The sequence below is a fragment of the Neopelma chrysocephalum genome, unplaced genomic scaffold (genome assembly GCF_003984885.1).
Source record: "Neopelma chrysocephalum unplaced genomic scaffold, ASM398488v2 Primary Assembly neopelma1_76, whole genome shotgun sequence".
Lineage (NCBI taxonomy): Eukaryota > Metazoa > Chordata > Aves > Passeriformes > Pipridae > Neopelma > Neopelma chrysocephalum.
Window position 1 is genome coordinate 13,678,536 of NW_020897737.1, and position 24,733 is coordinate 13,703,268.

General features: G+C 41.7%; 1 protein-coding gene across 10 annotated transcripts in view; it reads left to right on the plus strand.

The window, feature by feature from the left end:
• The window catches only part of U2AF1 (U2 small nuclear RNA auxiliary factor 1), a 22,274-nt gene extending 5,249 nt beyond the window's left edge, over nucleotides 1–17,025 (plus strand). Inside the window, exons 2-10 of one of the 10 annotated variants that reach the window (XM_027688853.1) lie at nucleotides 537–1,060; nucleotides 2,108–2,195; nucleotides 2,407–2,463; nucleotides 4,926–4,992; nucleotides 9,189–9,238; nucleotides 9,855–9,953; nucleotides 11,079–11,212; nucleotides 11,535–11,627; nucleotides 14,015–17,025. In XM_027688853.1, the coding sequence (XP_027544654.1) occupies nucleotides 9,209–9,238; nucleotides 9,855–9,953; nucleotides 11,079–11,212; nucleotides 11,535–11,627; nucleotides 14,015–14,153 (495 nt within the window). In that variant the 5' untranslated portion in view covers nucleotides 537–1,060; nucleotides 2,108–2,195; nucleotides 2,407–2,463; nucleotides 4,926–4,992; nucleotides 9,189–9,208 and the 3' untranslated portion in view covers nucleotides 14,154–17,025. Of the gene's footprint in view, nucleotides 1–536; nucleotides 1,061–2,107; nucleotides 2,196–2,406; nucleotides 2,464–4,925; nucleotides 4,993–5,805; nucleotides 5,873–9,188; nucleotides 9,239–9,854; nucleotides 9,954–11,078; nucleotides 11,213–11,534; nucleotides 11,628–14,014 lie in introns of those variants that run through there. The other 9 variants (XM_027688851.1, XM_027688855.1, XM_027688850.1 and 6 more) reach the window with 9 other exon arrangements.
• Nucleotides 17,026–24,733: the final 7,708 nt, after the last annotated feature.

Below are 24,733 nucleotides of genomic sequence, written 5' to 3' on the forward strand. Positions count from 1 at the left end.
CCCCCCCCCCCCCCGCCCCCCCCCCCCCCCCCCCCCCCCCCCCTCAGGAACGCGCGTGCGCGCGGCGCGCGCCACCCAGGCGGGAGGAGGGGGGTGAGCGCGCGCGCGTCCGCGCGCGGGCCCCGCGCGTTCCCGCGCGCGCGCCCGGCGGCCCCGCCCGCGCTCTTCACTCCCTCCCCCCTCCCAAAAAACCCCCCCCCCCTCTCCTTCCCCAGCCCCCCTTCCCGGGCCGGGGCCGTTCTCGGGGACCTTCCCTTCTTCCCCTTCCTCCTCCCCTCCCCCGGCCGCCATGCGGGTGTGCCCGCGCCTCGTGGTGCGGTACCGCCCTCCCCCGTCCTTCCCTCCACCGTCCTTCCCCCGCGGCTGCGCCTTCCTGCCGGGCCCGCTGGGTGCCGGAGCTTCCCGCCGCCTCCTGCCAGAAAGCGCCTCCTCCTCCTCCTGTTCCCCTTTTGTTCGTGTCCCTGCGCCTCGCAGCAGCCCGAGAGCTCCCGCTCTGCTGCAAGGACAGCGACTGGTTATTTCTCCCCCCTCCCCAGGGTGCGGAGGATTTCCCCGACTGCTGCATCCTGATCCTACAGGCTTCTGCCTGCAGCCTTCCACGCGTCCGGGAACGCCTCTAGTTTCTCTGGTTGTTGGAAGCACACACACAAAACCCTCCTAACGAAAATTTGGTCACCACCGGCCTGACCAAACCGGCGTGTTTTTCCACTCGTAAAAATGAAAAGGGGGCGTCGATGTGCTGCTGGACTAAATTACTCTTGTCAGCCCCTGGCCATGGGGCTTCTGCTCTGCTCTGTAGTGCTGCCATTCCGGGAAAGCAGATCGGCAGCCTCTGTTGAGCTCTGTTACTGTAGCGTCCTTTCTCACAAAGGAGATACATATGAATGTAATGCAGTACAGTTCCACAGTATTAATCAGGCACGAAATTCCTGTGCAGCTCTTATTTTCTGTTTAGAAAAAGCAAACGGAACCTTCCAGAAGGTGCTGAAGTTGGAAGCACTATTGGAAATTTTATAGTTAGGTATTTCTTTTTATTTCAGGTTAGAGTTCAGAAAAGACAGTAAGTATATTATAATGCTAAGTGTTTGTTTTCAAAAACATAATGAAGAGTAAGCATGTTGTAAATTTACAGTAGAATGTTTTGCTAGAGACCAGATATGCTTTAGTACTTAAATAATTCTCCCCTCCTTGAGTTGATGTTGGTTACCCAGGATTGTGGAAATAATTAGCCTTAACTACGGGAATGATAATCTTTCTTCCAGGAGAGTTCTAATATTTCACTTACCCATATATAACCCATAGTAGCTTTCTTGCTCTTCAGAATTTTGCATTTCCCTGTCAAGGTAACTTGAACTCCTTATGGTTTTCTTTCATCATTCCATGTGAGTTACACCTTTTTGTGAGAGTTTTACTGGCATTTCTAAACCAGCATTGTTTTGAAGGTGCCATGAGATGGATCATTCAGGGAAAGCTTGTGGTTTAAAAAAAAAAAAGCTTACTCTTAAAATTATTGACTATATTCATGGAAATGGCTTCATTAAATGAATTTATTTTGCTTCTTTGTATTCTCTCTCTAACAGGATTTTTCTCTTCCCTGAGTTTATATCCAGTACTGTGTTGGCAGTAGCTTGAATTACCCTTAGAGTATAACTTTAAACAGGTGGTTTATAAAACATGAGAGAGGTGCAACGGTGTCAGCTCTAAAGCAGGTTTTATTGCCTGGAGCAGGGGCTGCATGAACTCAGACACAGAGCTCGTGTAGTGTAAATTATCAGACCGTTTTTCACGTCACTTCCCATCCCAGCACCCACTGAAACTGGTGTAGAGACAAGGATGGAGAACCAGAAGGGTAAAACAGTGATCATTTGTGTGTGGTGAATCATGAAACCACTCAGGGTGAAATCAGTCAGATTCTGCCTGTAAGTCAGGTGGAAAAGGAGTGAGTGTGGACAGGTTTGCTATAATACTTCCCTGTGCATTTGGTGTGGATTTCCTTTCTGTGTTACTTCTCCACATCAAGATAAAGACATTTAGGGCATATGCTTTTTTGCATATTAATGTTTTCTATTCCAGTATGTAACTACTTTATTTTTTATTTCCCTTGCAGAGTCAACTGTTCATTTTATTTCAAAATTGGAGCTTGTCGCCATGGAGACAGATGTTCTCGATTGCACAACAAACCAACATTTAGCCAGGTTTGTTTCCCTTTTGTTTCCTCTTTCTCGTGGAAGTATATTCTGGCTTCTTTAAAACGTAGATTCTTAGATACAAGTGAATAATTAGCGAGCTCCAGATTAACTAGTTCACTTTTGGCCCCAGTTTATCTGGGTCTTTGATTTTTTGGGGGTATTCCATTTACTTCTCCCAGCATTTCTAATTATCTCCTGTCACCCTTAATGGCTGCAGGAAGCGATGCTGTTGTAAGCTTGCCTGTAGTAGAGACCAACCAGTGCTAACTTTCAGGTGAGTGTGCCTTCTCAGTGGTGTTCAGGCACTTAAACCATCCCAGATTTTTTAAAGCACAGACAATGGCAGCAAGTTCCACCTGTCCCAAAGATGGGAACTTTAATCTTTCATGCATATAGTAGAAGTAAACTAATTGATGAGTAGAAGTCACTCATCTGTCATTACATTTGCTCTCTGACCCAGGCTCTAAAGTTTCAAGAGTGAATTGCATACTTCCTTTTAATGTTGTAAAAATGGGTTATTAAAAAACGACTTGCCTGGTTGCTGAGGGTGAATTGTCACTTGACATGACAGATTATTGAATCTTTGGCTAAGTGAATATTGTTAGAGACATTATGTGTGACTGCATATCTGCCAGAAATAAAAATAAATTTTAAAAAGTGCAGTGAGTGACAAATTTTTTATTACTGTGAGCTCTATAGTTTTCACAAATTACATTCTTGGAGAACTTTGTTTTCCCTGTATCTATCACTGCTGATTGTCAAGGTACACAGATAAATAGATTTCTTTGGGAATATTGCACTTTAGAAGTAGTGCCTTTGAAAGTTGTTGCCTTATCAGCAGTCTACAAAGATAAAGTTTACATAAGAATAGATCTTCTGCAAGTTCATCTCATCTGCCTTGGAGCAGAATTGGTGAGAATGGTGGGCTGATGTTGGTTTGGGGAGAAATTAAGGAGGCAAGTCCTATCCATGTGACAAGTTCAGAGCTGTGGTGCTCCTCAAGTTAAACTGTGAGTGGGCAGGGGGAGTTCCAGGGGGGAATGTCAAGGTTGCTTATCCATGGGGGCTGCTGCTGGTACTTCAGCTACAAAAACACTTCCCTACTTCTGGGAATTTAATGATTTTTAATGCAAATATTTTATTTCAAAAAGAATATTGTCCATTTTCAAAACTATTCTGTGTTGCTGACCTACATGGAGCACCTGCTGAAATGTGATTGGTTATATGGAGACCTGAATTTAGGTCACTGGCTACTAGAATATATTTCTAAATCAGACAAGTAGTTGCCTTTTAGGTTAAAAAAACCCACCAAAAACCTAACACAAAGCCCCCACCTCCCCTAAATCCTTTTTTAACAATAAAACTTTGCAAGTACAACTTCCTCTGTCAGTGCAGCTTTAAGCTCTGCTTTAGACTCTGTTTAGCAGTGCCAGCTGAAGTGGGTCAGGTGTGTCCCGTTCATCCGGGGATGTCTGGGACTGCACAGCACCGTACCTGGCACTGTGCAGGGCTCACCCCAGAAATCTTTATTTGTGTGCAGGTGGTTAATCAGCTGTGATAGAAAATAGAAGAACAGAGACTTCACTAATGGGAAGTTTTCAGCACAACATTTTTACCTTGTGCAGCTCTTGCTGGTGCAGCTACTTTACAGAAGAGCTGTGTTAGGAAAGGTCATGCAATCCAGGGTGATCAAATTACCCCCAGTCAGCAGGAACACCAGAACTAGATGCATGTTTCTGGCGGTCTCCAATTGTAGGCTAAATCATGGGTAGTTTAAACCTGGGCCATGGAAGCACAAAGCTTTGGTTGGTATGACTGTACCCATTAGAAAATGTGTGTGATTTTAAATGTGATTTTTTTTTTTTACGTGTTAAATGGGCAGCATGTGTAGGTGTGGCATTGCTGGTCCTGTGACTCCTTTAAGCTCTGAATTCTTATTGTGACTAATAATAATGTGTAAGCTAAAATTACTTGGGGATTGCCATTCATATTGACTAACATTAAGCTTGTATTTTAAGTAATCAAATTTCAATTTTTGAGCTGCTTACAGTGATATGGACGTTTGGAATTTTTTTGTAATATTAGTTTACTAACTTAAACATGGTTTGTTTTTTCAGACAACTTGATTTTAAGAAGAACGGTTCAAATGTAAGGTTTCAAGTCTGCCTGGGCTAATTCTTCAAGTAAAAAGCAGAAGGGCTAAAAGGATATTGTCCTTATTTGAAGGATCGGAAACATGTGAACCTATGATGTGCTATTATATTATTTAAACAGAAATTCCACCAAGAAATTCCTGACGCACAAAACGAGACGTAGCTGTTGCCTAAAGGCCTCACTGTCTGGTGTAGCACTTTGGAGACTGTGGCATTATGTATTACATGCTGTGCACATAACACTACTTTTTTCCCCCTTAGACTTGCAGTAGTGAATCTGGTCTCGAGGGCTTAGGCATCTCCAGGACACCTCGTGTGACGTTTTAGGTTACTGTGCCTCACACCTCCCATTTTGAGGATAGCTGTTGAGACAAACGCAGCTCTTTCTTGGTGGTTAATTAAAACTGTTTTCATAATATGATGGTCTGGATGCAATTTTGGAAGATACTCTGCAAATACAAAAGGAAGTCTTTAAGGATAAAATATGACTTTTAGCTGTTTGCAAACAAGTTGTCTCTTTGCAATTGTCTATTATATGCACAGCAGCCAGTAGAATTCCCCTTTTTATTTTTTTTCCCCGCAGACCATCTTGATTCAAAACATCTATCGTAACCCCCAAAACAGTGCACAGACGGCTGACGGCTCACACTGTAAGTCCCACAGTTGGAGAAATTTTTTTAAAGAATGGTGTTAAAGAGCCCACTCCTAATTATGAGAAAATAATGTTGGCTCCTGAGCTGCTGACATAAAGCTGTTGCAAACAGGACAAGTGATGGAACTCTTCTTGCGCACAGATCAAGAATTTGGGGAACGTGTGCAATTCCAAGTGCATAAGTGGCTGCATAAATTGGACTTGATGCAGGTTCCCTTTTGTGTTACAAAGTGAAGCTTGATTTCTGAGTAACACTGCATTCTTTGTAAAGAGTTAAACTGCAGACATTTCTCAAATTCTTGATTTAACAACAACAACAACAAAAAAATTAAAAAAAATAGGTATATACGTGATGTACGGTAAGTTTCCCAAAACTGGGTTTTCTTTCATCTTAACTTTTTTAGGTAACTTTTTTAGGAAAATGGAGATTTCATGTTATGCTGTAATTATTGTATTGCTTCCTTTCCTGCTAAGAAACCATTCAATAAAACCAAATTCAAATTACTATACTTGTAATGTAAATGGTGTGTGGATGCCACCTATTACAGAGCTGTCTGAATTCATGCAAAACCCCTCTGTAGTAATATTGGTGAATGGAATAAAATACAATAATGGAGTGTCATGAGATCTCTATTACTTTACAGTGTTAGGTTGATTTAGAAAGGTCACCAGCTAAGTGAAAGTTCTCCTTCTTGGGAGAGAATAACCACCTCTCTTTCAGCACAGACTCGGCCAAAGCGACCCTAAAGGAAACCAGTTTCTTGTTAAAATTATTTTCCATAATATAAAGTTGTTGCGTTTTGTATTTCAGACCATTGCCCTCTTGAACATTTACCGTAACCCTCAAAACTCTTCCCAGTCTGCTGACGGTTTGCGCTGTAAGTTCATACAAGTTCCTTCACTGGTTCCCTGGGCTTGATTGTCAGAGCTCAGTGTCGACTTAAGCTGGTCTGCCATTTTAGTTTAACAGATCAAACTGACCACGTTTTGTTAAATGTGTTCAAAACAAACACAAAAAAAACCGAGGAAAAAAAACCCCAAACTTTTTTTGTCCCACTCACCTTCCTCCCTGCTCCCAAAACTATGAGGGGAATCTGAATACCAACTACTAAATCGAAAAGGGTTGAAATTGTACTTCCCCAGTGAAGCAGTCTTGGTTGCACTGCTGTCTTCCTGTCACCTTTCTCCCTGCCAGTTGCCTGCATCCTAGGAGTGGTTTTCTGTATGTTTTGTGCTATCCATAAAGTTCCACTGTCTAAAGAGCAGGACAATGACACATTGACTTCATCCAGAACAAACTTCCTGCTCTGTAAACGTTAAGAAAACTTGAATTTGAAACTTCTCAGACTGCATGCAGAAATTTGTCCCAGGTTAATGCAGCTTCCATTTAGGGAGTGCAATTTGGAAGGAATATACCATGACTGACAAACGCTTCCCTTCTGGCAGCTGTCCTTTTTGGATGGGTGCGTGCTTAAAATTCCTTCCAAACTTTGAAAATTCAAATTCCAAAGCCAAGTGGCATTTTAACTAAGAAAATGTATTTTTAAAAGTACTTTTGAGGAGGGGAAGACATTTGGGTATGGTCACAAAGTAATTTAATGACTCCTCCTCAGATAAAAATGGGCATAAAAGCAAACGCACTTCCTGTGAGACTGGCAGCAGTTAATGACCAGGACTGATCGGCGATTATTGATATATCAGTGTAACAGAATCATCAATATTAGAATAAAATTAAAAAAAAAAAAAGTTTTAGGACCAAAAAAGGGTCGGTGTTCTTTTCTAACTAATATTTCTTGTTGAAGTGAGTATTGACTGTGTGGTAATAAAGCTTTGTTTGGCTATTCCTTTTTTTTTTTACTGTTGGATTATAGACTAGTTCAGATTAGTTACCAGCATTTGATTAGAAGTGCCTTGTGAAATCAGCCACTAACTTGAAAGTCAACACTGCCTCTCTTGCTTCTAAAAGTAATAATAGCTCAATTAAATGATTTGAGTTTTTGTCACACTAGACCTGCAATGAGCTATGTAATTTTGTCTGGATGCTTAAGCAGTTCTATTGGTTTGTAGGCTCTCTTGTTGCAGATGCTTAGTAGTTAACGCTGTTTCAGTAGACCACAAAATTTCCAGTTGGGTATTTCCCCTCTCTCCCTAAACTCTCAATGCGCTGGTAACTAATTTGCACAGAGTGACAGCAGTTTGGTCTGTGGAGCTGTTTAGATTTACAGCTGCAAGAGTCCTCAACAGATTCTCCAGTGTTGCAAATGCTGGTATCCAACTCTAGTTTGTTGTGACAAGCTGTGTACCAGAGCCTCACTGTACCTCCTGGGGTAGAGCTGGAGCTCTGCAAGCAGTAGGTTTGCTGGAACTCCTTGCTCCTTGTTACTTTGGTATTTGTCCCTATTTAAGTACTGCATGTATTTTCAATGGATAACTTGGGTAGCTATTTAATGCTTTGTCGTTGTTGCTTAACTGTCTTCCTTTCTATTGCCGTCGTAGAGGATTAACCTTAGTTTTGAACAGCAATAGTTTTCCTGAGTATTTTAATTAGTAATTGGGGCTTCTCAAGGTTCAGATACCAGTAGCCCTGGAATAATATGGATGTTTGTAAAGCCTGTGCATATGTATGCTTCCCACTTTAGAAGGACATTGAATAGTCATTAATTAACTGTTGCTTATGATCTCCTAATTTGACAATGGAATCTCCTTAAAAGTTTTTGGCACTTATCCATCTGGTAACAAGTCGCTACTCCCAATGTGGCTCACAGAGCCCCTGTCTGATACCTTTAAAAACAACAACAGCAAAAAAAAATCCGTAGGTATTAGTAAGCTGTTATCAGTGGTGTTGGCAGAACCTTGAGAATATAGTTAAGTATTAAACTGCCTAGAAATACTGGTTTAATGTTTGATATTCCTTAATTTGCAATATAACCATGGGGAAGGAGAAATTTCTTAAAAGCAAATAACGTTTCAAATGCAGAGGTATTGTTAGCCTAAACTATAAACCAAATGCTCCTTAGCCTCTTCTGGAAGTGAGCTGGGTGGAAGAACAGGACCTGCAGTTCCAGAGAATATGGCTGGTTAATATTAGAGCCTTTGAAGAAAAATGTAAACTTTGTTCAAGTGGTAATAATAGCCAAAAATGACTGAGCCCAAAGCATCTATTTTTTCATAGCAGCCTGAAAGTGCTTTATTGGCTCAGATTTTTGTCTTTCACATTCTGTGAACTAAAGCAGCAATGTTTCTAATTTAAACACCAGCATATTTTTCTAGCATAAAATGTGGAGTTTGTTTTAAAACTGCTCCGCTTGATCTTAATAAGCCACTTAACTGCTGAAGAGCTAATACATTAGACTTTAATGAATACAACATGTTTAAAGTGCTGTAGACTGGAAGAAATAAATGAAATACATTTTTATACTTTTAATGCTTTGAAAAATAAGCCAAACTTACATTGATTTTTGTAGCAGCAGGCAAGCAGCACTCATTTTTAAAGTCCAGCTTGGAGCATGAAAATAATCTAACCTGAATATGTGGCTGGCTTGTCTTGCACTAAAAGGTGTTCTGCAGGACTACAGAAAAACTTAAATTATATTCAAAATTAAAATAGAAAATTGTTCTCTCTTGCAAAGCATTATGGTACCCTGCTTCGAGGGCACTGAGAAAAGTGTGTCATTTCAATAACTATTTTGAGCAAATTTAAAAAAAATAATTCTGGGCTATGTTACATTGTGAACTCAAATTCTAGTGGATATGCTGGAGAGGTGGACATAAAATTCTGCCTTTAGGAAGAGGAACACTAAATTGTAATAATACTTAAAATATGGACATGTAACAAAGCACTTGCCTTCTGTTTAGGTAAAATTATTAGTAGATAGAGAGTGGGACTGTACATTAAATTTAAAGTGATACTTCAAAGGAATTCCTTTCCCCTTCCTTTGAATTTGTGGCATACAAGCTTGGCTCTGATTAAAACTTGCTTTGATTTGATCATATCAATGTAATGTTTTGACAGATACTTTGGGGACTCAAAGCTCTTCACACATCCTTATTTTTTAATATTCCTATTAGTTAGCTCCATGCTATATGGTGTCTCTTATGCTCCAGACGGCCTCTCTAGATTGTTTTGTAGTATGATCAAAATCTCTTCTTCCTTATTGGCAGGCTCTAATCACTATGACTCTTTGACTTTTGCAGGTGCTGTGAGCGATGTTGAGATGCAGGAACATTATGATGAGTTCTTTGAGGTATGTAAAAATGCATTAAAGTGTTAGTGGAGCTGTCACCGCAGACAAGTGAAAATGGATGTAGTGCGTAGCACAGTGAGGTGGATTCAGACAAAAGCACTTATTTCCTCAAGTGTTCATATAAAACTGACAGCTTTATTTATTTAGCAGTGTTAAATATTTCCTGGTATAACCTTTGGTTAGTTTGGCTTTAACTTTGCCGTTTGAAATAGAATTTAATCAAAATCAGCAGCTTAAGCGATGTAGCATTTTGATTCTATAATCTGCTTCCTTTTTATGAATTCAGAATATACTTAATTATGTGTACAGAAAGAAAGTGAAACTATAGCATCAAGGTTTATATGTTGTGTTTTCAGTGCATCTTATGTATTGTGTAAATACTGTTTGCATAATGTTTTCCATAGGTTTTTATTGTATCTTGTTAGTGCTGTACCTACAGATGGACACGGTACAGGCCAAGCAAGTACTAACTTTAAAATCAGAAATGTAAAAAACACAGTGATTTTGCTTTTTTTTTCCCTAAGGAAAGTTATCTTTCATACTTATGGCTAAATACAACATTTCTGTACTCAGAACTAATGTGCTGCAACCTTGTAATGGGTTTCTCTGTGCTTAGGAGGTCTTCACAGAAATGGAGGAGAAATACGGTGAAGTTGAGGAGATGAACGTGTGTGATAACCTTGGAGATCATCTAGTTGGAAATGTATACGTAAAGGTAGGATAAAGGGGCATCTTTATGTAATTGCTAGGGGTGGGGTTTGTTCATTTATAAAAGCTACTGTATGCTTTAGATTTTGCAGGAGAAGCTCTCCAATATCTTGATTTAAAGTAGAGTGAAAATGTGAAAGGAATCTGAAAGAAATTTTAATGGATTATGAGAAAGTTTCTTGATAGTCAAAATTTGTAATTTTCAGAAAGATTTACACTTGTTTTTTTAGCACAGTTATCAACACTGTACTGCTGGACTATTTAGTTTGACAGGATTAATTTGGGATCTGTCTTGCCATCATGCTGCCCTTTAAGCACTTCATTATGAAAGAGGTTTATTTGCAACAGGTGCATTTATTTATTAACTTCCAGTTGAACACAGTATCCTGTAATCCTGTAATATTTGGCACTAGCTGCGTGGTTTAAGGTGCAAACTGGAGCACTTGGGTTTAGCTTTTAAAAGTCATTGGTATCTCTTGAATAACCAGTACAAAATTGTCACCTGCAGAAATTTTATTGTGTGTGCAGTGTTGGGGAGGTGTGAGAGAGTTTGTTTGAATATTTGGATTGTGCATTCCCTTAACTGGAAAGTATTTTCATACCTGTGTTGGTCATAAGCAGAACCCAAAGTTGTTTTTAAAGATTTGAAAGTGGTTAGCTGTGAAAAGGCATTTCAAATGTTTTACATTCATCATGAAACAGGATCAAATTTTTGTAAGTTCTGATTTAAATGAATGAGAGCTTCAGTTCTCCTACAGATCTCTCTTAAATGTTTGAAGAAATCCATTACCTCAGGAGTGTTGGTGTTCCAGAAAGTACTTCTAAGCATTCTCTTGCTTTAAAGCTGTACTAAGAAAACACAGTAGCTTTTATTGACTAACTTTTTCACTTGAAAGACCAAAGAGAACATAATTAAGAGGAAAATCAATGTTTTGATTAGCTCTGAGTCCCAGTTAATAAAGAGTTGACATATTTACCCTTGATTTGATGGACTGTCCCAGGAACTCTGAAGTAGCTTCTAGTTCCGTGACTGGCCCTGAGCCTCAGATATCGCACAACTGATTGGATGGGAATCTTCAATCTGCTTCTCTTACTTCTCTATAGAGTGAGAAAATGTTACTTTTGCTTTTAGTTTCGCCGTGAAGAAGATGCAGAAAAGGCTGTGATTGACCTGAACAATCGCTGGTTCAATGGGCAGCCCATCCATGCCGAGCTTTCGCCTGTGACTGACTTCAGAGAGGCCTGTTGCCGTCAATACGAAATGGGGTAAAACACTGACTTCCTCTGGCCTTGGCAGTGTCTGAGAAATGTTTGCACAGGCAGGGATATTGCTTGGGTGTGGTTTTTATGTGTAGCTGAGTGTAGGAAGAAAACCACTTCAGGTAACTGATGTGGAGGACCTGTGGTGAAACGCGTGACTTTTGCCATCTTTTTGGGTTTTTGACCTAGGAGTGAGTCACTGTCAGTAAACGATGGTTGTAATGTGCTGGTTTTAATGTTAGAGGTGATTAACTTCTGGGTGTCTAAAAGTCCAAACAGGTAGTGTAGAGCTGGGAATTCTAACTGTGCCTCTTGAATTCTGTTTCAGAGAGTGTACACGAGGAGGTTTCTGCAACTTCATGCATTTGAAGCCCATCTCTCGAGAGTTAAGACGTGAGTTGTACGGGCGTCGTCGTAAAAAGTAAGTTTCTTTTTAAACACCATTAAAATGAGTAAATTAATGATCAGTTGCTGAAAAATCTGAAGGCAGGTCTTTAAACTTAATGTTCTTGTTTTTTCTAATGCACTTCTGGCACGTGCCAATGGAAGGGCATCAAGTAAAGTTGGCCAGTGGTTTAGAACAAAGGTGAAGGTCTCTAAATAAAAAGTTATGGTGCTTCTTGCTCTGCAGTGCTGTGGGTGCTCAAGGTTGGTGTGGCTTTAGGAGAAGGCAGGGTTAAGGGAGAGGAAAATTCACTGAGTTTACTGAATATGTAGGCCCTGTCTGCAGCTCAGATCTGCAGACTGTACAGAAGGACATTATTTGGGAGAAATTACTTTATGCCTCTTATGTTTTTTTCTCTTCTAGATATGTTTGCTCATGGCCTTTGTCAGGCACAGGCTGCTTTGCTAATGGGCATTTTGGCAGCATCAGATTGGCCTCTTTCAACATTTTGTGCAGTCAAGCATATCTATAGATTATACTCAGAACCAAACCTTGTTTGCTTTTAACTGTTAATGGCTAATTTTTGTAGCCTGTATTCATTTCTTACTGTTAGTAACAGGCAGTCACTGTATTGAGCTCACTGTTTATTAATAACCAGCCTCACAGTGTGACCCTTCTTGATAGGAATTCTCAGTAGGAAAAAAGAATAGTAATCTTGTTTAATGGTAAAAAAATGTGAGAAGTACATTCTGTTATATTTTAAATTATTCATTTAGTGAGGTACCTTGTAGGAAGGCTTATACCTCTTGCTGTTACTACGATGGTTCATTTGCAGCTGGATTCAATCTGCTTGCATTTAGGACCTTGATATTTAGTGTAGGCATGGAAAATTGTTGATCTTGCTTTTATAGAGAGCACAATTTTGTAGGTTCCTTTCAATGACAGAAGGAGCCTGGGATTGTGGATTTGTTTTTCCTATAAATGTCTCTAATTGGCAGCATCTCAGAATTTGTGAGGGTGAATTTAACTTTCAAAAACATGGATTGCGTTGCTTAGCCCACATGTATTTGTGCCTAAATACTTTTCCTAAATCATCCCAAATAATATTAACTTAAATGTAAGTTTTTAAGATGTTTGAATTATTCATGAAAAAGACAAAATATGCTTTTTGTATTTGCCTCACTGTTACAAATGCGGATCTCTCAGACTTAGTAATGCTGATTAAAAGATACCCCACCTTTTTTTGCAAGAAAATTGTATGTTGGGCTTTGGAATATGATTGTTTTATCCATAGCCCAATTTCAGTATGTGCTAAAACAAATAAAATACTGAATCCTCCATCCAGTTTTGTCTTTATTGTGCCTATTTGAAGTCTTTGTGCAGCTGTCACAGGTTAGCAGTAAGGCTTGGTATAAAAGATACCAGTTCTTGTGTCACTGGGGTTTCACAGGTAGGTTGTATAAACTAGACTGTCCTGAAAGTAGTTCTGCACAGAGTGAAGTGTGTCAGAAGGTTTTTGAGTAGGAAAAAGAAGGGTAAACCAGAACTTTTGAATAAAAGCCAAATTTAGTAATTTGGGCCAGCTGAGTGGTGTGAAAGATTTAAGTATATGTCTTTGTCATAGTAAAACCATATATATGTCACCACACATAATCCCACCCCAAAACATCTCACTACGAAACAATATTCTGCAAACTGAAGACTTTTAGCGTTTGTTTCTTTGAGTTTTTTTCAGTTTTGCTGTAATTTCTACATGTATTTAGAACTGCACTGTTAACTTGTTTTATACAATTTTTCTGAAATGCTTAAAACCATTGACAAGTGCCATATACACTATAAATTCACAGTAGCTCTGTTAGCAGGATGGAATGGATGGTTTTAACTTTGTTCCTGAATTTTTCATCTGTCTCAGAGGCAGGGAAGGTGATTTGCCAGTGCTGATGGCTTGGGGGGGAGGGCATGATGTAGATAAAAAAAGAGGGGAGAACAACCACAGAGAACTGAGTTGTAATTGCTAATTAATGCAATTGATTTAATATGAGTGGACTTACAAGCAGCTTTAGGCTTTTTGGCATTGACAGCTGTTCCTGTCTGCCAAAGCAGGTGTCCCTTTCTCCTGCTTCTTTAATTAACAGCTGTAACAGTGCCTTTGGTTCCTCTCCCTGCCTTTCCTTAAGGTTTGCAGATCCACTCTAACAGGTGACTGCAGGAAACAGTCCATTATAGTTCCAGTGTGTGTTGACTCCCTGGCATTCTAAGTTAGTGCAGTGGTTTCGCATCCCGAGCGCTAATTAACCAACCCTTCTAACGACACGCTGCCTTTCTTCTCCCTCATTACTCACATCCTTAATTAAGTGTTGGTACTGCAAGTAAACTGCTGGCTGGGATGAGACACTAAAATGTTCCAACTTTTTTCTCTGCAGGCATCGATCCAGGTCGAGGTCCCGTGAACGCCGGTCTAGATCCAGAGATCGCGGCCGTGGCGGCGGAGGCGGCGGCGGAGGAGGCCGCGAGCGCGACAGGAGGCGGTCAAGGGATCGTGAAAGATCCGGTCGATTCTGAGCCATGCCATTTTTACCGTATGTCTGCTAGAAAGTGTTGTAGTTTGACCAAACAAGTTCATAATGACATTTTTTTTAAAAGATGGGCTTCTGAATAAAAAATTTGTAGTGATACAGTATTCTTTGTGTAACTTGTTTCTTGTTGGGGGGAGTCTTTTTAACTGTCATTCCTCTATCTTGACAAATACCTGGGTTAACTCTGCCTGAGGAAAAGGTGGTAAATGTGTTGGAGGAGCGCCGGTTTTGGTTTGGATTTTTTTTTTTTTTTGATTATTCGGGTATAATTTGAACTGTTGATGAAAATGTATGTGTATATAATATAAAATATATTATATACATAGTAAAAATAATATACTGCTTAAGAAACAGTTACTCACAAAGTTTCCCTTTTCTGCTATGCTGTCTGCTTATTTAGGTTAGTTTAGGCACATTTAAGAGGAAGGCTGTGCGAAACGCATTTATTTACTGAGTAGAAACGCTTAGTTACAAAAAATGTATGTTTGTTTGTTACCAAAAGTCTGTGCTCTGTCTATCAATGTGACTGTGGCATTTACAATAAATCCAGTTTTTGTTGGTGTAAAATCTAAAGCCTATTTTCTAAGCACTCCGGAGTAGTTGAGTTGCTACTCCTGGCTGCCTATTTTCTAAGCACTCTGGAGTAGCTGAGTGGCTGCTCCCAGCTGTGCCAGAGTTCATAGTTCAGGTTTTTATAATTCTTGACTAAATTTCTTGTCTTTGGCTGGAAAGTTGCCTAGCATAGTGTGGAAAAAAAAAGTAATATTTTTATTGCAATTATTCATAATAGGCAGGTGAGAGTTTAGTGCAAAAAAAACCACCAAAATTCTGCTCCATGCAGCATGATACAGAAGTGCTATTGAAGGAAATGCAAGGTCCTAAATACAAGGATTGAATTTCTTAACTGATTGATTTTTTTTTTCTAATCTGTGCTCTCTTACCTTCATTTATTGAAAAGCATTTTGTTAATGTTCAAGGTAATAGGAAACTAACTGGATGCTAGTGGAAAATAAATCTTTTCTTCCACCTTTACTTGCTTTCTGATAGTCTGGAGTGTGATAGAAGCTAATGGACAGATGTCAGTTTATTCACAAATTTGTATTTCTTTTTCTGAGCTTGAATTGCACAATCACTGAACATCACAGGTTGTGTCTCAAAGCGTTAAAGCTCCAGTGGAAGTGTTTGAACATCTTGAGAGGCAGTTTGTACAGTGGCTGAGTTGCAGTTTCACCTCGTTCATGTTATTCAAAGTGTAACATAGCAAGTTGTTCTGGTCAGCGATCATATTTCTGCAAGATATAACTTTATGTGCACAAAGCTGTGTGATACAACACAGTTTTCCAGTGGGGGAAAGAATTTATTAGAGTTTTATTAGTTCTGAGCCAGATAACTTGCTAAATGATGAATCTGCAACTTGATGGTTATTAAATAAAAAAAAAGGAAATAGAAGGGATATGGATTCATCACATAGAGGCAAAGAGAAGCTGGTTTGTTAATCTAAGTGTAAAACCATTTTGCTCACTGGAACTTGGAAAACAAAATAACATTGAAAAATGAGCTTTTCTAAATGAATCTGCTTTGCTTCTTACAACTCAATTCTTCCCCAGGTTCAGTTTGAATTTATTTTGTTTCCACTGGATGGTTTGGCCAATGACACTGTGGAACTTAAGTTTGCCAGGACCCTTTCTGGAGAAATACCACTCAAGCAGTTGAAGCTTGACATCTCCACATGATATTCTGTTAAACCTGTAAAGGAAATGATGCTTTCTTTTTACTGTAAGAAATTGAACAGTGCCTGGCATTAAATGGCTGAACTGAAACGTATTTCTCCTAGGCATTAGGAATTTCACATTGATAATTTAGTTCTTGCAGTTTACAGAATACTAATCCTGTTCCATTTTTTTTTCTGCTGTAAGATTCAGCATTATTAGTGAGCTAATTTAAATCTTAAACTCCAAAAGGTGAGAATAGTCTTTCTGTTTTTTTTTTCTTCAAACAGTATCTAACACAATGTAGATACCGTTTAAAAGGTTTAAGATAATTTTTACACAGATTAATGACACAAACTGATTTGCCCTATATAAACAAGTTAGTTTAAAACAATACAAATGTGTTCCTGTAATGGCTTTAATCTGTTTATCTAAATCCTGTTAGTCTGCAGGTATATTTTTGCATGAACAGATAGTGGAAGTTTGATTTCTCTCTCTTCCCCAATACAATTTTACTTAAGCACTCTTGAATTCCACCAAATGTGGAATTGTAAGGTCTGATTGCATGGCTGCCCAAAAATTAACAATGTAACTGGAATACATCAGGATGGGCACTGAAAGCTGTGGATTTTACTGGATATTCTAATGGGTGCCTAGTGACAGCATTCAGCATATAAACTAAACTCATGACATATCTTGTTAGGTTCACATTTTAAGACTGTACTACCAGCAAAGTTCATCAAATTTGAAATTTAAACTGCTCCAATTTGGTTAAACATTTATATGTGATAGTCCTACAAGTGGAAATTCTACCTCCCCCTTCTCTTGTTGCTCACAATGTCTTTTAAGATTTATTTTTTCCCCTCCTCTCCAAGGTACCTACTTTCCAAATATTTCATTGTTGACTCTTCTGTTGAACAGTGGATCTTAATTTATGGAATTCCTTTACCTCAAATAAGGGACAGCATACAGGATTTTCTGAAGTCTGAGTCAATTAGGTTGAAACTGTTCATCCCAAGTGGCTTCCTCTTCTTTGTATTTGGCTCTTATTCTGTGAAAATGCTGCTTGTCCATGAATATGATGTATGTTGAGACTGTAAAACCAAATGGAGAAAACTTGTTCAAAATAAAGCCTTTTTTTTTATAAAAGTCTGACAAAAATTATCCCTTTCCTTTAGATGGGATGCTGCTCTCTAAGTGACTGATGAGGACATAGACTACTTTTCCAATTCTTCACTCTTGAGCTATTTTTTGAGCAATTCTTTGTCTTCTGTTCTTTACAGCTGATAAAGCATGTCTTCAACTAAAATAACCCCAAGCCCTCCATATTTAGTTGATAAAGTTGAATTCCAAAGAGTGCAACCTGGGGTTAGGAGTTGGGGTGTTTTGGTTTGGGTTCTTTTAATTGAAAAGGGTTTTGGCTGAGACGTCCTGCAAGTTTCTGTTGTGGTGGTCCATCGAAGACAAGAGGGCTTCCTTTTGGCAGAAGAAGGTTCATTTTTGACAGAAGCAGCATGTTTAATTGAAGAAATGAGTAATGGAGAAGGGATCGTGGCTTTTAAAGATGATTCCTCCTGGTGTTGCATTGCTCAAGCTGCAAAACTTGGGGTGTTAACGACTGTGTCCAGTGCTGCTGTTGCACAACAGCACCTTACACTGCATCTGCTGTCTTTAATACGTTAGAAGTGAAACTGCTTTCATAGCAGTTGTGGGGTGGGTGGGGGTAAATCTTTCTAACTGCACCTGCACTGAAGACTCTGCCTAAAAACAGTCTTGTTCAGGAAAAGTTCCAGCTGAAAAACAGAACCGAGTTAATGTTTCATTTCAGCTGGTAAGGCTGCGACAGAAGAGAATATTTGTAGCTGCGTTTGCCACTTATTGCAAGGCTGGAGCTGAGCTGTGTTACTGGAGAGAACAGTTTTACCCTTGGGGCGACTTAATTGCCATTTAAAATATCAAACTTACGTCCAGATGCCTGTAGATTAAATCAAATTCATGTTGAATTGATACACAGGTATTTCTGAATTCATCCGTTTAGCCAACGTTGCTTTCTTACGAATCACAGAATGGTTTGTGTTGGAAGGGAAGTGAAAGGTGAGTTCCACCCTCCTGCCATGGGCAGAGACACCTTCCACTAGACCAGGTTGCTCAGAGCCCCATCCAGCCTGGCCTTGAACACTTCGAGGGATGGGAAGTCCATAGCCTCTCTGGGCAACCCGTGTTGCAGTGTCACAGTGGTGAGGGTGTCTCCAAATAATTTTTCTTTTTTTTGCAGTTTTCATTTTGTTCCATCCACATGTATGGAAAACAGAGCACACCTCCTCAACTACACAGACAGTCCTTCCTTGGCAGCGATGTGCTCATCAATTATAAACCTCTAATCCTCTGTCATGTTTTATTTCTTATAAAACTAAGCAAGAGACTTCAGCAAGAAGAGCCACTGGTGAGAGGACAGTGCTGTCCCACCCCACAGTCCCGTGGTACTGCAGCAGCACAAGTGCTTTAGGAGGCCCCTGTTTTCCTGCTGATAGTTACTGCCAGAAATGGTGTTAATTCAATCGATCTCAAGTTTCAACTGTAAATTGGATGTGTGGAATCGGCTGGAATGGTAGAAGCCAACAAACCAGCCCTGCTGCCAGCAGACCGGCTCCGGTGGCCAGCGGCTTCCTTTCAGCACATGAAAAGCGGGATGGGGGAAGGGTGCGCTTATCTCTGACTGTTCAGAGGCAAGTGCCGACTCCTCAGTGCTCTGATAAACATCGGGTTCAGTACTTTTGCATAATTTCAGTTTTGGTGTTTGCTTTTGAACTAGATTGTTTTGACAGGACAGCTGATGAAGTGGTGGGATGGTGGGGGGAGTGGTGGGAGGCAGCAGCTTCACGGGTGAGCTGTGGAGCCCTGCAGCAGCTCGTGTGTGTGGCTGCCCCTTTGACCCAACCACTTTAACAGCCTTCAGAGCTCTGCGAGCTGTTCCCATGAGGCAGAGAAGATTACTCTGATCCAGGTGTTCCTTTGGGACAAACCCCTGTGTTCCTGACAAAGGCCTGCAAAGCACTGTTTTCCTGAGCACTGTGAGCTCAGGACACCATAGGCCACTTCCAGCTCTCTGTTTCCAAGACTGCACGTGTAGGTGGGTCTGGAGGGAAAAAAAGTAGTTTCTGCTCTGGTTTCAGTGAGCCACGAGACAAAGTGGGGAGAGAGGCAGCAGGGAGCACTGGAGCCGCTGTCCCTGCCTCCTTGTTTTTTTGTGGAAAAGCTTTTAGTCTGCCAGGCTTAGGCCTGCTGTGCTTTTGCACAGCTCCTGGCTTGATTTCAAGTCTTGCTACCTGTGCAGCTGAATACTGGATTGTGTTTCAGATCCTTCTCACTTTCTTCCTGGAGCCATCTGGGATTCTGGCCAGGCAGAGGGAGGGAACTGCTCCCAGTGCAGCCTGTGCACCAGCCTGCCTCCTGGGCCTGGGAGCTGTGGGAAGAGCCAAGGGGAACCACTGCTCCTCCCTTTACCCACCCATTTCCCTTGAGAGCTAACACTGCTCATGTCTGAGAGAAAGATGGGAGAGAACTTCACCAATCAAAGCAGTCCTGCAACTTCCATCATTCCTTCTTCTTTGCTCTCTAGTGAATGAGGAGGATTCTTCTTGTGTTGGAGGAAAAGAAGTCCTGGAGCCGCATGAGGAAGAGATTTGATAAAGGGACTCTGAGGCAGGACATGGAGAACTGATTTCTGGACAAAGCACAAGTGGAGAGTGAGCTGCCAGCCTTCCTGCCTGGGGGATTGAGTGAAATATTAATTGTTGCACTGCTGGACTGGGGATGGGCAAGGGAAATTCCAAAGTCTGAGACAGGCCAAAATCTGCCCAAGTAATACTCACTAATGTCTGGGCCATTCTTTCCATTCTGCAGGGGTTTGGCTCGTTATTTTTTTACCCTTTCATGTGACCATGCTGACCACAACAAAGAGACATTTAATTGCCCTCCTTGCTCAGCCTCCAAGGAGGGAAGCCTTCAGTCTTTGGGACAACTCTGGGGTTCTCAAACACACGTGTGGTGGCAGCTGTAACACCTTACAGAAAAAACATCTTCAGCCAAGGGAATAGGGCAGAGTGAGCAGCAGATTATGTCATCCTTGTAGTACTGGTAGGTGATTTGAGCAAGGTTTCTGTTTCTGTTTTCTCTGAACAACTTCACTTCCTTCAGTCTCTATTCCTGGGCAATGTTTCTCTCTACACTTTGTGCTGCATGGGCCATGTCTTTTTTGAAATGCAGCATTCCAGATGGGAGACAAGGTACCTCAACAAAGCTTGCTGGTGCCGAGGGTGCCATGTGTCCTGCAGGCTGTATTCCTGTTTGCGTAACCCTGCACGATGTTTGCTTTTTGCACAACAGCAGGGCCTTGTTGACTCTCACTGAGCTTTGCCTGGCACTACAGTCATACCCTCCACTCCACACAATTACTATCCAGATAGTGACTACTCAAGAAATTTTGCAGTGTGGTTGTAAAATTTTGTATTTGTCTTTATCAGCCAACTTCCTATTTTACTTCCTCATTTCCAGGCTGTCAAAGATCATTTTGAAGTCTGTTCTCCAAATTGTTTGTGGCCTCTTGCATGCAGTTAAAATATGGAGTGGCTCTTCCTGGGCTGTGTTTTCTTCCCTTTGCATAAAAACCTTTCCATGAGCTTGTGTGATAGCCTTGTGCTCTCCCATCCCAAAATGGCTGTGGGTACCATCAAAACTCTGATGGTTCTTGGGGTGCCTTCATTAGCTGGTCAGAAAAAGTCTCCTCCACGTGATCTTCCTCCTTCAGTGATCCTACCACAACAGCATTTACCTTTTTTCCCTCTCCCTTTGATCACTGACTGCACTGGTCCAAGGAATCTCTCTCCTCAACCTATGAGTCTTCAGCACGTTTTACTCATCACTGACAGAAGAAACATCATCCTCTGCTTTCCATTCCTAAACAAGCTGTTTATTTCCATGTTAATATTCCAGTTGGTGTCACATCACCGCTGCACTGATCAGATCACAGTTTTGATTTTATCCCAACCCTCACTGCAGCTCCTCTTGTTCCTTGCAAGAGAAATAAACCCAAGCATTGTCAGATCTCAAGAAATGGATGAAATGGCTCCACTTATGGTATTGGTAGTGACCTGCTGATTTATGGAAGTTATTCACAACGCTGGGTTGAAGAATAATCTGTGTATCCCACTGATTGAGCTCAGCCCTAATGAGTCTAATTAGTGGGCAGTGGAGAAAAGCTCTGTGTGTTCATTCCCAGGCACCATGACTGATTTTAATGCCAGTAATGCCCATGGTACAGTGTGGGTTGGCATTGCTCTGGAGATCTTTGAAGTCAGTTTATTCTGTAAGTCAAAACTCCCCTGTAGTGGAAAGGGGCTTTTCACAAGGGTATGTAGTTATAGGATAAGGGGAAAAGGCTTTAAACTGAAGGAGGTTGGGGGTTGAATAGATATTAATAAGAAGTCCTTTACTCTGAGGGTGGTGAGGCACTGGCACAAGTTGCCCAGAGAAGTTGTGGACTCCCCGTCCCTGGAAGTGTTCAAGGCCAGACTGGTTGGGGCTCTGAGCAACCTGGTCTAGTGGAAGGTGTCCCTGCCCATGGCAGGGGGGTTGGAACGAGAGGATCTTTAAGGTCCCTTCCAACCCAAACCATTCTGTGCTTTTCTTATGTTGCTTTACCTTCACCTGGCTCCTGACACAGTGATGGAGATCAAATCTTGATTGCAGAGCTGTGGTGCAATCACAAATCCCTCTCATTAGCCTCACACATCATGTCAGATAATTTCCAACATGCCTGGCGCTGTCACTTGGTCTTACAAGTCTCCTCTGAGGTATCCCTTTTGCACTTATCAGGATCTGGCATATCCATCTGTGCTGATGATTTCATACCTCGACACCCATCTGCCTGAAGTTGCAGTGGTTGCTGCAAGGCTGGCACTTCTTCAGAGAGAACAGCTGACTCAGTGCCTCTTCCCCAGTCCCTCCTGAAAGGCATGAAAGGTATGGTTATCCCTCCTTGGATACCCTCTGTGGGCATGACCACAGTTTGCAAACACTTGCACTCATACTGTTCCAAATATTCATGGATTTTTAGCATTATTCACAAGCTTAGCTGTTCTTGCCTCACGTGTGCCCTGGTGTCTCATGGTTTTTCTGATACCCATATCAGGGGCCAGGCCTTCTTAGCATCCCTGTTTTCACACTCTGCATTCCCCTTGTGCCATACCATAACTTAGCTGTGGCAAACACAAGGTACACTCTGTTTCCACATTTTTCCAGTTGATGTTTTTTCTGTGAGGCTAACAGTTACTTGTTTGTTACAGTTACTTGAACAAACCTCTCTTTATGTGCACATTTCAGATGTAATTAGCTAAGCAAACTGCAATTTAAAGTAAATAGTTGTCCTGTTCAAGAACAATATTTTCTACTAGCTCTTTCTTTAGGTAAATGAGAATAAGAACATGAAACTAAAATTAGGTTTGCATCTACTTCAACCCAGAAAGGGACTGGGAAAAAGCAGTGTAATTTCAGTCAGGAACTGGATTTTGATGATCCTCGTGGGTCCCTCCCAACTCAGAATATTCTGTGGTTCTGTAATTTGTCATCAGTGTGGAGGTTTCTCTGCAATTTGTGTGGATTTCTAACATGTGTAATGAAACAGCTGCTTCAGTGCCTCTACTTAAGGCAAATATAAAGTATCTGGCTCTTCTTTTTAATTGTCCAGTGTTTTTCCTGTGGTTTTCTTTTTTTCTCATAAATTTCACCCCATATTCTAGTCACAGTCCATTTTCTTACCAGAGAGACCCTTGACTTTGTAATGCTGAAACTGGTCACTCAAGCTTCAGACCAGTCACATCCAGTTGTAAAGTCTCTTCTGTCGCTTTTACCACTTGATTAAAACATCCTGTTTCTTATTTTTCATATTTATAAAGAATGCAATACTCTCCAAATAGCTCCACTACATAGCATGTGTATGTACAGATGGAGACACACAGCTGCCTCCACTCCCTTGATTACCTAAAACACATGGAACACTTCAGGGTGAATCATGTTCTAAAACAGACCTCCTTGAATTCCATTTCTCTTTACTGGTACTTTTTATAGATACAGAAGAAATTGCTGCTTGGAGTTCCCACAGCCACAGGCTGTGATCTCAAAGCATTTCTCTCTAGTAAGCCTTTTCAGTACCTCCTTCTTTCATGCAAGAACTTCTGTTTTGTTTTGTTTTAAACTTTCTCCATAATTTAGAGCACCTTGTTGTTGTGAAGAATTACTCTGACACGATTTGCACGGAGTGTATTAAATTCACCTGCATCCCGTGTTACACATCACCAAGCTCTGTTCACAACAGTTGTGGATGCAGCTTTTGTGACACTGAGTGACCTCCCAGGTGAACACCTCTTTATCACCTTCTCAGATACCATCAGAATGGCCTTAAGCCGAAGGAGGGCAGGGTTAGAATAGATATTAGGAAGAAATTCTTTACTGTGAGGGTGGTGAGGCACTAAAACAGGTTGCCCAGAGAAACTGTGGACTCCCCATCCCTGGAAGTGTTCAAGGCCAGGTTGGATGAAGCTCTGAGCAACCTGGGCTAGTGGAAGGTGTCCCTACCCATGGCAGGGTTGGAATGATATGATCTTTAAGGTTCCTTCCAACACAAACCATTCTGTGATTCACCAGCCTCCTTGCCCTGGGATGGGTATTTCCAGGGCTGCCTGGATGTCTCTCCCCCTATTGCTGGCCTCAGCAAGCTGAGATGGGATTTACACTGCCAGCACAACCCCGAGGTCTTTTCTGGGGAAGAACCCAACTGCTGCCCCATGAAGCTCCCTCACATGACCCCTCAGATGGTGGGTATTTTCCCCCCAAACCAGACAAGGACCTGCTACCATAGCCTGTGCTCAGGAGCCACCAGCAGCCATGTGTGTGTCCCCTACAGCCACTGCCCACGGGTGCATGAGTAAAACACCTTCAAAGGCCAGGGCCTGGCCACAGCCCTGGCAGAGCCCTCTCTCCAGGGTCACACATCAATTAGGCTGTAAAGGACCTCTGAGTTCATCAAGTCCAACCTTTGACTGAGCACCACCTTGTGCACTAAACCATGGCACTGAGTGGCACGGCCAGTCCCTCCAGGGATGGTGACTCCACCACACCCCTGGGCAACCCATTCCGATGTCTAATCACCCTTTATGTGAAGAAATTCTTTCTGATGTCCAACCTAAACCTCCCCTGGCACAGCTTGAGACTGTGTCCTCCTGTCCTGTCACTGGCTGCCTGGGAGAAGAGGCCAAATCCACCTGGCTACAACCTCCTCTCAGGGAGTTGCAGAGAGCCACAAGGTCTCCTCTGAGCCTCCTTTTCTCCAGGCTGAGCCCCCCCAAGCTCCCTCAGCTGCTCCTCACAGGACCTGCACTCCAGACCCTTCACCATCTCCATTGCCCTTCTCTGGACTCACTCCAGCCCCTCAATGTCCTTCCTGACTTGAGAGGCCCAGAACTGGACACAGTCCTGGAAGACCCTGTGGAAAACCCAGGCATATCCCCCCCGTTCCCCTCAATGATCCAGCTGGACATCGCTGGGCACCGCTGGACATTCCTGGACATCTCTGGACATCCCTGGGCATTGCTGGACTCCACTGGGCACTGCTGGACATCCCTGGACATCACTGGACATTGCTGGGCACCGCTGGACATCCCTGAACACCATTGGACATCTCTGGACACTGCTGGACACCACTAGACACCGCTGGACATCGCTGGACATCTCTGGACACCACTGGACACCTCTGGACAACACTGGACATTGCCGGACATCAATAGACATCACTGGACACTGC